General features: G+C 36.9%; 1 protein-coding gene across 2 annotated transcripts in view; it reads right to left on the reverse strand.

Moving 5' to 3' along the window:
- Window positions 1–4,343, reverse strand: part of etv4 (ETS variant transcription factor 4) — a 31,871-nt gene extending 27,528 nt beyond the window's left edge. The window contains exons 1-3 of one of the 2 annotated variants that reach the window (XM_052113269.1): window positions 4,097–4,343; window positions 3,334–3,424; window positions 2,985–3,032 (exon numbers count right to left, since the gene is read on the reverse strand). In XM_052113269.1, coding sequence (XP_051969229.1) covers window positions 2,985–3,032; window positions 3,334–3,424; window positions 4,097–4,153 — 196 coding nt within the window. In that variant the 5' untranslated portion in view covers window positions 4,154–4,343. Of the gene's footprint in view, window positions 1–2,984; window positions 3,033–3,333; window positions 3,425–3,892; window positions 3,963–4,096 lie in introns of those variants that run through there. The other variant, XM_052113270.1, reaches the window with a different exon arrangement.
- Between the last annotated feature and the right edge of the window lie 9,700 nt (window positions 4,344–14,043).

Consider the following 14,043-nt stretch of genomic DNA (forward strand, 5'->3'; position numbering starts at 1 on the left):
CAATAATACTAATAATAACAATAAAAGACTTTATGGCTTCAAATAGTTTTTCTTTACACCGGCTTCTGTAAGCACCACAAAATAAAATGCTAGATAATTCAGGTTGTTCCTCATTTCTCCACTGTTCTGTCTTGCAATCCTCATGCAATCGCTCAGTCATGTGGGCTCGCACGAACAGTGACAACTCTCATTTTTCTTTTTTACTTGGACATGTTCCCTTGTTCCAGCCAGCAGACCATAAACTCAGACACCAGAAATGTTGGAGATTTAAATCCATCTCTTTAACATTAATCTGCCACGTCCTGTGTGTCGGAAACTGTACTTATGCCCTTTTGAGTGTGCTCTAACAAATTACATTAATTTCATAGATGCTGCCCTTATCCTGTTGCTATACTGTAATTATATTAGGACCATTTAAGTTTTCTTCTTTTCTGCCCCCGAGGTGGATCGTTTGGCTGCTTTTATGAGTCAGAGCTGAGCCCAGTATTCGGCCCACCAGATCAAACAATAAATCTTTCACTCTTATCTCAACATTTCTGAAAAGGAACACGTGCCATTTTTAGAGACAGAAGAAAACTTTGAATGTCAGGGCTGACAGAAACCAACCCATATCTCTCTGCCTCTCTTGTTAGTCTCTGAGTGTATGTGTATGTGAATGCATACATGGTCACATCAGACCATGTGTCTGTGTATATCTGTGAGTGTGTCTGTGTGTGTGTATGTTTGTTTCAAGCCAGTACGCTTCCAGGAACCTCTTGTCTAGGGCTTTGAAATGCAAGTCAGCACATGACCCAGGTTTGTCTGTGAGCATGGAGACATGTTTCCTATTTTTCGGAGGGAACCTGAATGAGTTTGTTTTTTTTTGGTCAGGCAAATCCTGGGAGGAGCCATGAAGTCCATCTTAAAAACTGAAAAAAACTGCTGACATGACTGGACATGCTTTTTATTAACTACTTTTTCCTCTTTCTCCATTGTATCTTACCCTTTAAAGTGCAAAACCCCTCCAGCTCTGTCTGTTTTAACAATATGGTGCATTACTCATCATAATCACCTAATAATAAGCCAGTTCTTCCAAAAATAAAAAAGTTCACAGCGAGCAAAAAGTGTGCGAGAGCAATACATTTGTTCCCTGCTCAACTTCATAGTAGCTTAAGCATCAGTGGTACTCCTTTTCTGTTCCACCTGTTACATTTGACTGGACTTGTTGTGGAGTTTGAGATGGGTCTCACTGTTTCTGGTTTTCAGTCATTGAACTTCACACATCAGTTAGGAGACAGATGAGGCAAAGTTTAACTCTACATAATAATAGCTGACTGTTCTGTTCTGAGGATGAGGGAAGCAAAATAGTATGCTGATAACTAAAAAGATTTATTCTCTTATTCTGGTTTGACTATGCATTAAAGGTGCACTCAGTAATTTTTTCCCCATAAAATGTTTTACTCCTAAAAAATTAATTTTAATTTTAAAACATATGTATAAAATCACCACCACTCACATGAGACGAGGACTCCAGTCATATCAGTAACCTTATAAAAGCTGTTTTATACTACATGGGGTAGAGGCAACCTCATGGGTGATATAATTTTAACCATCACATGACCAGCTGAATACTCCTTGCTTAATCTCAGTAACCTCGTTATTGAGCACTTTCACTCATGCACATGATTAAATTAATCATGGCTGATTGTGAATAGTGAATTTCTACAATGGCATCTGTAACTGAAAACTATTGATTTTGAATTGTGCTGCATCCACACCACTAGGTGTCACTGTAAGTCTAAGATGACACAAACAAAAAGTTTGAGTGCACCTTTAACAGATCCCCCAAAAAATCCCTCTGCACATAAACAACTGCATATGGCCTGTAATGTATTCCAGACACAATTAAGCATACTTAACTTTAAAAAAAACATCTAGGATTCACTGGTTTACAAAGTGGAAACAATGAATGAATTAATCATAGGAGGGAATATACTGTAATTGCTTCTTAGTCCCGGTTACATCCCCAAATAATTTTGGGATTTAAGGTATATTATCAGAAAATACTCTATTCTTGTATATGCCATATTCCATCTTAACTGCATGTGATTCCAAACAAGTTGTTTTAATTTCTGGAAAACCATGCAACAAAAGTATGCATTTACATTCTCACTAATATGCTTTTAAATTGCATTAATTTCACCTCTTAATTTAGATCTTAGCATACATATGACGTTTGCCACAGGACAGATGCATAATTCATTCAAAACAGCAGGGTTCCAGCCAGCCAGTCTCATTGACAGCAGCCTTTGTGTTCTCCACTCTCTGACATGTACACAATAAATTGTTTCTGGCAGGGTTCATTTAAACTATTTGCCTCCAGACTGTCCAGCTTTAATGCTGTTTGTTTGCATTGTCTGTGTGTACTGACTTTAAAGGCCACTGTAAGGAAATTCCAAATAAAATGTGCTTGGCATTGTATAATCAAGTATTTTTGTACGTTTAACATAAACAACAAATTTACAACATCCTTCTATAAAGCACAGCTGCCAAAAGCTATTTAATTTTTAATGCTTTTAATAATAAATCAAGTTAATGACCAAATGATTTTGTGTCAAATAAGTGTGTCACATTATCATTATATGGCTACTGTACCATATGATGACAATGACTGTGCTGATCTACCGCATACAGAATCTTAAACATAGGCCTTCAATACTGTTTTAAATTACCCCAACTATTATTTATTATTACATTCTGAAGTTCTACATTTCAAAAGTGGAAGACATTAATTATTTCCAACAACAGCCTTGATGAGCAAAGAAGCCATCCCAAACTGTAAACATATTTCTATTGTTTTTGTATGAATCCCTTTGTCTCACCAAACACCCTAACATTTGCTTTACATAGTTTGTCCTCCTGTGACATTTCCTTAAAAACTGCCACTAGAGGGACATATTTATTTCAGTACAGATGCACAATAAATGCTTAGAAGAGGTGCATACCTTCGGTGAGCCATGTCTCCTGAAGTTGGCTTAAATCCTGAAAGAGATCTAAAAAGAATAGAAATGATTACCACACTGGTCTATTCTTTAAAACAAGTTACAAACCTGAATGCATTTGTATCAATAAAAAAAATCATTATTTATTAAAAAAAATAAGTCTGCATTTTGTTTTAACTCTTACCCCAACAACAATAAAATGAATAAAAAAATAACATGCCCTTTTCCAGACAGCTGTCTCAGTTCTAAAACAAACCAAGTTGTTTTGGATTGTTGAGTTAATGTAATTTTTCTGACTAAACAGCTAGATCAAACAATATCAAGTTTTTTTTTCCACTTGATGTTACTTTACCTTCAGATTCCTGGGGGGGTAATTCGGTGTCCATGTATTTCCTTTTCGTCGCCATCAACAGTCTATTTAGGGGCCCATTTCCTTGCGACCTCTACAAAAAGAAAGCAGATTATGTAAGTGGAAAATACAGTACATACACAGAGAAGAACACTGAATCTTCAGAAACATGATGACAAATATTTAGGCACACTCTTAATAGGGCCTTAAAATAAAATTGACCTAAACAGAATAATAATAATAATAATAAAACAAAACAGTACAAAAGTGCTCTTTATTACAACACACCATGCCAAGGTACAAAAATGAAGGAAACTTCCAAAAGACAAGTCTAATACTTTTATGCCTTTTTCAGAGCAGTTGGGGTGATGCCTCAACATCTAAACTCATTACTGTGCATTACTTTCTACATCAATAAACAGTGTGAATAAATTCAAACAGTGACAATTCAAGTACCTTCAATGAAAATGGAAGTTTTTGTTCTATCTGGTACACAGTAAGCAACCATACATCATCGCATCAAAATTGAGAAAAGAGTTGTGCTGAGAGGATGCAACTTTACCTTTGGAGCACAACATACAATTCATGGAGAAAAAAATATATAGTATTTAGTAACTGCGGCAGTTCTACTTCCTTTCAGCCCAAACTGAGAACAGTTTTCAACGCAGCAGCGCTTGTCTAAAACAAATCAACGACGATAGAGCAACAGCAAAACATCCCCGCGTGAAGCCAAACGAAGCTTTGAGGTGAATAAACCCATACTCACATTAGCTAAAGTATAAGGCACTTGCTGATCCAGATATCCATCCATCTTATAATTCATGCCTTAACCGTTTGTGGTCATTTAGGCTGTGTTTTAATGAGATCCACGCAGACAGAGAAGGTAAGGAAGACGGACAGAGGCAGCAGCAGCAGTTTGTCAATGGAGCGCGAGGAGGCTGCATGCGTAATGAGCTCCATTCACAAAAACACCAGCGTAAGTATAAACACTAGACTCGCTCCTAAATCAAAGTTCAGACAGCGCGAGACCGCTTTTGAGGCAAGGCGCTATTGTCTGCAGAGTTTTGGAAAGTGTGTGTGTGTGTGTTGACAGCATTTTACACTGAGAATCCTAAAATTAACTATTGAAAATGCCACGTTTGCTAGACTATACAGTATAGAAGTGATTTGTGGTGGTATTTAGTGCAAGAGTTGTTCTTTGTAATTCGCACAAAATAATCGAAGCAAATAAAATGACAAATATAGACCTGTGAGTGATATTTATTTGTATTTGTGGTCACATGGCTTTGGATAAAGAAAAATATAGGCTACTTTTCCCATTTAAATTTTTTTTTTGTTTTGCTGACTTTTAAGTTGCGTCTCTTATCTGTCGGATGTTTACTCGGTTGAATGGATTTTGATTGGCGGATTTTCTCTTTCAAGAGCTCAAATTTCTTGTCTTTGTCTCTATGAATGACTTTACCTATGAATGAAACCTCTCTACATCTTCTAACCAATCAAATTCAACGCTTAACCGAAGGCGGAGCTTACATTCTTGCAGCCAATCACTGCTTGAGACTCCCAAGGGTTTTCCCTTTTAGGTTGCCAGTTGTTTTTCATTCACAAAAAGGGGAAAGTCGAGGAAGCAAAAACATGCCATTCATAAAACTTGCCTCGGCAGGAATGTTTTATGGTTGTTTTCACCGTTTGCTAGATTAACAACAGATACAATTTGCAAAAACATCACGTGGTCCATCCTGAGCGAAGCCGACTGCACGAACGTGAATGGTTGCAATCTCAGCAGTGAAATGCACAAAAACAGAAAGTAACACATGCTGTCCAGTGTCCACTATACATCTGAATAAAATATGTAAAACACATGTTCTGTAGTAAACTAAACTAAACTGTATACGCAGAAACACAACAATCTGTTACAACTAACAGATGTTTGGCCATTTCACGCGCTTTGCGCGGACATTTTGAAACAGCAAGTGCCTCTTACAAAAAATAAAATAAAATTCAAGTCGTGTTATTTTTACTACAATAAAATTGTGTTAACTGGAAATTAAGCAAAATCACAAACGTTTTTGTACGAATATTATTTGAAAACATGCTAATTAATTATATTTTTTACAGGAGTAACAATATTCTGTATGGTATTTTGTCTTATTTTTTACTTTAGTGTTTTAGAATAAGACATTTTAAAATAACACATACTGATACATGTAAGTGGGTGTTTTAGTAGCCTGTAACTAACATAAAAAAAAAATATCCCACCCTTTATTGTCACGGGCTAAAAGGTAATATGACTGATATATTACTCACAGCTGTTATTGTATTTTTCTTGCTGTTTGTTAGACAGCTTTATGAACCAGGGCAGTGATGTCTGTGTGTTTTCAGTAAGTGTCAGTCATCCATGTGATGTAAGAGACGAATGAGAAAAATAAGAATGCGAAGACTGTTGTTCCCCAACATACACAAAAACACTCCACCCCATCGAAGAACAAAGCCCTTCATGTTTCTTTAATACTTTGTAAGAGTAATGTTTACTAATGCATGTATTCCTTTCATTAAAAAGAGATTTCCTGAAGGTGACTTGTAACCTAGTCTTGTAATCTAAGTCAAAACACTGTTTTGTGATGATATGCTAAATCTAAATTTAGAGCATGCACATAAAAATTTTATCCTTGATGGGATTTCCATTATCCCATTTGCCAGGGCTGTTACTGTTTATGAAATGACAATTGTGTCCAGAATATTTAAAGCAATAAAAATAACTCACCATAAGAAATTATTATTATTATTATTATTTGCTTCTTTTTTTCTCCAAATACCTCGATTAAAACATTAAGTGAAAACATAGCTTATTTTGGATATTCATTTAATATTTCTGAGTGAAATTTTATTAAAGGTTTGAATTTATTAAGTAACAGTAGGCTAGATATTGAAAATGTTAATCACATAAATATAATTTCTGTTTTTATTTTTTAAATATTTTAAATGGTTTTTAAAAGACCTTTCAAAAGTTTTAAACAATAAATAAAGCCGTAGCTTATTCACTAGTCACTCTGTTCTTTGACCCCCTGTTGGGATTTTCATTATCTCCCTTGCCAGGGCTGTGCCATGTGTTCAAGACATGAAAAGTCTGCTCACATTTTTCCTGCCAATTATTTATCCTTTCTCTTTAGTGTGTATATATCGGTGGTATCAGATACTTCATTACCACTGTCTTTATTTAATATGTATCAACTGACATGCTTAACATTGTTTTAAAAATGACTTCTTAATATAACAGTTATAAGAATCACAAACAATTCAGTTTCCTCCATCATGCATGATGTGACATTGACATAATTTAAGAATGAGGGAGTCACAGTATATGAGACAAAATCCCACTTTCCACATCACAGACAATAATATGGCCATTGGTGTCCAGTGGGGCTTGTAGCATTTAGAGTAAACAGGAAGTGTGTGCATAGGCAGGCGCTTGGTAAGGTGCCGACCCTGGGATGTTTACAATGCACTGAGCGTGCGACGAAGGGCAGCTCACTGGGCTGGGCCATGTCAACTGGAAGGAGATTCCCAGTGCAAACAGTGCCGTGTGAAACTTGGGAACAGGGCATGTGGGCAAGGGCGGGGGACAAACTTTTTCATCCATCATCTACTAAATACCATCACTAAAAATAAGCCACACAGACGTGCTGGCCGCTGACTTATCTGACATCCTTTTTGTGCCACGCTGCCAAATTTGGAACTGGGCTGCATTACATCCTGTACAGCAGAAACCAAGGCGCCAATGAGCACATCCTCAGATTTCCTTCAAATAGTACAGACTTGCATTTTCTATTATTATTATTATTATTTAAAACCCTGCAAGTCTGTTGTGATTCAGTAATAGGCCAGATTGGAGGCTGGTTGTCACACTTTTTACTCCAGTGAATATTTCTCAGAGTAGGTTTATTTTTGAAAGTCAGTTTTTCTGAACAGCCACATACCCTGAAATCTACAAAAAAAGCTACCAAACTTTTTCACCATTCTTGCCCAAGAAAAAAAAGATGCAGTTTATTTAACACATTTTTGTAAAAACTGGGGCAAGTTGTCACCGTGTAACTTGCCACTGAGCCAGTGACGTATAGGTGTCCCCAAAATCACAGCTAACGAAGATAGGGATCCCTCTTTAAAAGGATCATGACATTCTTTTCTTATTCATTGATGTTCACTTATAATATTAGTAAAGTTTTTAGCACAAAAAACATTAATATATTTTTAAAACATGATCATTATTCACTTTCACTGTCATAACTATACCTGGTCTCCTCTACCTTAATTGTACCTTAAAGGAAGAGCTCACCCAAAAATGAAAATCATTTACTCACCCTCATGTCAACCCATATGAGCATGACTTTCTTTCTTCTGCTGAACACAAAGAAATATTTTTTTAAAATATCTCAGTGCTGTAGGTCCATACAATGCAAGTGAATGGTGACCAAAATTGTGAAGTTCAAAAAGCATCAATGTAGCATAAAAGAAAATCGCATGACTCCAGTGGTTAAATCCAATTCTTCAGAAGCGATATGATAAGTGTGAGTGAGAAACAGATCCATATTTAAATCTAAAGTATTTTCTCCACCACTAGTGCAACCTAATGGAATTGCAAAAATAAACAATGTTTTTAAAAAAAAAATTCTGCATACACCCCAACTGTCGCTGGATGAACAAAGACATAGTCCCGCCCCAACTCACGGCATTGGTTGAGTAACATTGGGTTTAAGCGGGTCACTCAAAACAAATAGAACAATTTCCAAAGCTCCACACAAAGACAGTGCTTGCTGTTTCTGAGAAAATAAACCTATGAATGACTTTTTTAAAGTTGTCACTACATAATACGCTTGGATAGAAGAAGGTATTTTAACACAGAAAAATGTACACACTTCAGAAGATCTTTTTTACTTTTAAATTCTCCCCCAGCCCAGTAGATGGTGATATGCATGAACAATGCAAATCACCAAAAAACAAAAGGAAAAAACTCTTAATAAGGCTGTTTGAAAGTGGGGAAAAAAAAATCTAAAATATTTTGCGTTCTGCTAAAGAAAGGAAGTCATACAATCTGGGATGTCATGAGGGTGAGTAAACGATGAGAGAATTTTCATTTTAGGGTGAACTATTTCTTTAAGTGGGTTAAAGATTTCAGACACTGTTGATGTTTGAAATGTAAATTAATAATGCTTGTACAATTCCATTTTGTTTTGTTTAAGAATGTATGCAATTTATAAGCATCACATTCACCATGAAAACAGCAGATGTGAATACAAGCATAATGGACAGAAAATGTTGTAAATCATTGTGTGGTACAACTAAATCATAAATGCCAGACAGTTTGCCAGATTTACAATCTTTGGCACTGGGTGTTTGTGTCACGCTGCCTTTTCCTGCTGTTCTGCACCAGCTCACATTAATTGATTTCCCACTATCCGATGTGGAATGTCTGACACTCTGGGATGTCATGGGTGAAAAATCATGTGTATTTTTCACTGTTTACTTTGTTTCTGAATGTGTGAGTATCATTGTGTTGGTGTCTTTTCTTTCTCGACAGAATCAGTGTTTTGGACCGTGTGTGAATGTGTATGTCTGTTTTGTTTTTCTGATGGGCATCTATGTGTGCTTTGACACCAGTCCTTGCCCATTATTCATTCCTGCTGGGAGTTTGGCCATTGCCAGGATGCCTTTCTGTGTCAGACTAGGCAGGAAATGTCTCTGCTGGCATCTGAGCATGCACACGCAGCTCGAACCAAAGCATGGCCAAAGCACCTGCAGCTCCAATGTCCTGCCTCAGACAGAGGCCTGCTTGTTTGTCAACAGGCCCCATCCCTGTTAAAGTCAGGGTCTCCCCGTAAACTCGGTGCCATGGAAGATCAATCAGACTGCCACAATGGCCTCCTGCTTTATAGGCCTGTCCTCGAGCGGGATCTTTCTGATGCCCACACAGCTGCACAAGCCAGCTGAATGTACACATCAGACACAATGACCTCTCCCTCTTATGCCCTCTGCCAGTTTTTCTGTGGCTGCCAGCAGCACATCAGGAGTCCGTGGAGAAAGACCATTTTTTGTTGTTCTAATTCTGGTGGGATCGGGATGCTGCGAAGACACAGAGGAGTGTTGTTAGTGTCTCTGACAATGCTGTTTTTGTTTAAACACTCAATTGTTGGTTCAACAAACTAGATGACATTTCCATTTATATCCCATTTTCCAGGCTATTTCTTTGCTAATTTAAGGACAGTAAAATCACATGTACATCAGCTATAGTAATGTACTTGTGTCTGGGTAAAGAAGGGGGTAGGAGGAATTTCTGTCAAACTGCAGTGAAACAACTCTGTGTAACAAATACAACTGTAAAAAGCAATTCAAAGAATTAATTCTGGTTATGCATGTAACCACACCAGTTTGCTTTGTATTTAAAAGGTCTAACAGATGTTACACAGTTAATTAAAAAACACAACATTCCATCCATATCTTCTGTTGTGTTTGTAATTGATATCTTAAGTGTTACGTCCCTCCCCATCTAGGGTTGGGAGGGGGTAACAAGGTAATAATGAGAATGGAGAAATTAATAATAATAATAAAAAAAAATTAAAAAAACAACAGGCAGCTAAAGCTGTCCCAGCTCTCACAAAGATCACTCCAATCTTAAATCAAAGAATCATATTTAGTCACAATCAACAACAAGATTACACATGAAAAAGGGAAGCTTCAAAAGGGGACCAGGCCAAAACAACAAACATAAATTTCTTCTGACTCTTTTAAAAAGAGTACTTTCTAGCCATTACAAATAAAATTTAAATCAACAACAAAACTCTTCCCTTACTTCCTCTCTAAACCAAAAACAGGAGAAAACATGATCAATGACAAAAATGGCATCCTCCTCCCTACGGCTTTCAAAAAAAATAAACAGTGAACTTAGGATTCTCTAGGAGTATCAATATATAACAAAGATTTAACACTTACCACCGTTACTTCAATCAACAACAACAACAACAACAACAACAACAACAACAACAACAACAACAACAACAACAACAACAACAACAACAACAACAACAACAACAACAACAACAACAACAACAACAACAACAACAACAACAACAACAACGGAGAAAACCGTCTCAGCAGCCTGGACACCAAAAAGGCCTCCATCAAGTGAGTTCACTCTCCAGCTTTATCTTCAAGCTCTCCATCCAGCAACCAATCAGAACAAGGCAGCAATCAAAAGGTAACCATTGTTGGCTGGTGTCCATTAACCTTTGCAATGAGGAGAGAGAGTGAGAAGGAAAGAGAAAGAGAGAGCAAATACCACAAAACAGCGCCACAATACAGACAACACATACACAGGAAGCAATACAATTATCACTCCCCATGTATCACATAAATAATTACGCCCTGGGACGTAACAATAGTTATATATATGTACAGTATAGCCAACCCTGTAATGAAACATTTTGCCACATAACGTGCCATCTGCAGTCACCAATTTAAAATGGGGATATGTTAATTGAAAAAAGCAATAAACAGCACTCTGAGCTACATGTGGTTTGTGAAATAAAAACTGTTAAGCATGCACAAAAGTGTTGACCATAGGAATTTTTGCTGTGTTTGTAATCACTGAGTAGCAAATCCCCCTCCAGATTTAGTATTTTTCCACTTTGAGTTTTCTGAAGGGATAAATCTAGAATCAGTTAGATTTCGAGTTGTAATTAGTCTGCATTCATACAAACAGAGAAATATAAACAATGTCGCCAAATTTTCCTCAAAATGAAAACAAGCCGATTTGGGAGTGCAAACAAAAAGTTTTGAGTGTTTAGTTTAGGCTTATCCGGTTTTGTGTTGTCTGAGAACATTCAGCTTGAACACAGATGTACAGCTTGACACCCTCTTGAAGCTGAAACAATTTGCTAACTGACTGAATTTCATATATATTTAGTTTTATCATTAATATTTAGCATCATTTTGCATTGACTTGTAGATATGAAATTTTAGGTTCGAGCCCTTGAAAATCGCCACAAGTGTTTGAAAGTCTAAGGAGAACTACCGGCCAAAATGTACAAAAATATTTTTTTTTTCAAAAAGCATTCAGTTGACCAAACAAACAAAAGTCCTACCCCAAAGTCATGCCTTCAGTTGGGTGAATGTTGTTGTGTCAGGCTTGACAGAGCACTTGAACAAACAGAGCATTTTTAAAGTGCTTTAGCGTCAATGTGTTTACAGTTTTCGAGGAAATCAACCTAAGAATATTTTACTTATATTTGTCTCTGCATAATAAGCTGGGATAGAAGAAAGTATTTTCACCCTGAAAAGGTTACATCAGCTTTAAACAGCATTTTGCTAATTCTTTTATAACTACTACAATCATACAGACAGAACCTTTCAAAGAAGTCAATGGAATTTTTGATTGTGTCTTACAAAAAAAAGTTCAATCAGGTAGAAATTATTGGCAACCTCTGGCAAGTCGGGCGGACATAGCTTGATAACTATAGGATGAGTTAGAATAAAAACAAAATTGTCTGTACTGTTTTGAACAATAGCATTGAATATTTGTATGAATATTTTTAAAGCAGTATTTATCAAGGGGGCCTGGGCAGCTCAGTGAGAAAAGACTACCACCCCTGGAGTCACAAGTTCAAATTCAGGGTGTGCTGAGTGAATCCAGCCAGGTCCCCTTAGCAACCAAATCGTTCCAAATTGGGGAGGAAAAAAAGTACTTGTCACATCAGGTATTAAGGTGATTAAAATTGTAAAAAACTCAAAAGAAATATACGGTACACTTTCCTTTAGATGTTCAAATACATTTGAATCTAAAATCTTGATGTTGATTCTAAAAGTTCTAACATGATCACTAGGGAAGTTGGCATGTTGTTTCCAATAGTTCCAAAATCCTAGGATCGGCCGTATTATGCCTACTCATTGACAATCACCATTTTCTATCAGACATTTTTGCATCTGCTCCAGCATGTTAATCTTCAGAAGGTTGATTTTTCTTTAGCTAAAATCAGTCTATGCTTACTGAAATGTGAAACACGTCTTCTCCAGTGGCCAAAGTGATAAGTGTTGTTGGGCATATGGGCATATCTAAGCTCCATTTTCTGAGCGTAATGTCAATGAGGTGGCACCAATAGTGAGTTGTGAAGCGAGTTGTTTTGAGCTGCACAGGCAGTAATACAGTGACGAGAAATGCTTATTTTATCAACTGTACACCCCCCGCCCCCCCAGCCCAAAGACCAAAAACTTAATTTACATTTTATGTTAGAGGTTAAAACGCTACCTCTGAATCGCACTCATCAGTGATTATGCAAACTCGATTACTTCTTTGTTTCGACGAGGGATCCAAACTCTGGTCTCCCACACTGCTGACGAAACATGCTTCATGTCGTGCCACAGTGTCATGTTGTTTCTGAAAGTTCAAGGGTATTTGGGATTTAGGAGTTGGCAATAACTTTCTCTAAACCCTGTTAATCTTGGTGAAGGACATACATATGAAGAATGATGTGAAAGTTTTACTATGTTAAATGCAGGCTTGAGCTATGGTCATGAAAGGCAGCTAGAAAGTACACATCTGGCATGTAGAACCTTGGCTCTACTACAGTGCCATTTGTTTGTGGAAAGAGTAAAATGCCTCCATAGTTCCTGCAGTCATTTGAAATGAAATTTGTCCACATGGATTGATGGCTCACATTCATCATTAAACAGGCTGAGTATTGAAGCCTGTATGAAAACGAACCAACTGTTATTGTTATAATTTAATAATTGTGAAGTTGTCTTTTTAAAGGTGCACTCAGTTTTTTTCTTTTTCTTTTCCCTAAATAAATTCATAGTAATTTTTAAACATTGGTATAAAATTATGACAACTCACATGAGATGAAGGCACCAGTCATATCAGTAACCATATTTAAGCTGATTAATTATACATGGAGAGAATCCCACTCATGGGGGCTTCCATGTTAGGATCACATGACCAGCTGAATTCTACTAGCTCAGTCTCTAATCCCTGTTATTGGACACTTTCCAGTGGAGATTTTTAGTTAAAAAAAAGGACATAAACATTGAGCTGTTTCTCACCCTCACCTGTAATATCACTGACATGGATTTAGCTACTGGAACAATATGGATCGCTTTTATGATGCCTTTAGGTCCTTTTTGGACCTTGTGAGATTTGTTCTCCATTCAACATTGTATGGACCTACAGAGTACCGTATTTGGAAAGTATTCACAACGCTTCACTTTTTCCACATTTGTTATGTTCCAAAATGGATTAAATTCATTATTTTCTTCAAAATTCTACAAACGATACCCCATAATGACAACGTGAAAGAATTTTGTTTGAAATCTTTGCAAATTTATGAAAAAAAACAAAAAAACTCACATGTAGCCTACATAAGTATTCGCAGCCTTTGCTCAATACTTTATTGAAGCACCTTTGGCACCAATTACAGCCTCAAAAAATATTTACGTGTATGATGCTACAAGCTTGGTACACCTAATTTTGGGCAGTTTCTCCCATTCTTCTTTGCAGGACCTCTCAAGATCCGTCAGGTTGGATGGGAGCGTCGGTGCACAGCCATTTTCAGATCTCTCCAGAGATGTTCAATCAGGTTCAAGTCTGGGCTCTAGCTGGGCCACTCAAGGACATTCACAGAGTTGTCCCATAGCCACTCCTTTGATATCTTGGCTGTGTGGTTAGGGACG

Source organism: Xyrauchen texanus, chromosome 40 (genome assembly GCF_025860055.1).
Source record: "Xyrauchen texanus isolate HMW12.3.18 chromosome 40, RBS_HiC_50CHRs, whole genome shotgun sequence".
Taxonomy (NCBI): Eukaryota; Metazoa; Chordata; class Actinopteri; order Cypriniformes; family Catostomidae; genus Xyrauchen; species Xyrauchen texanus.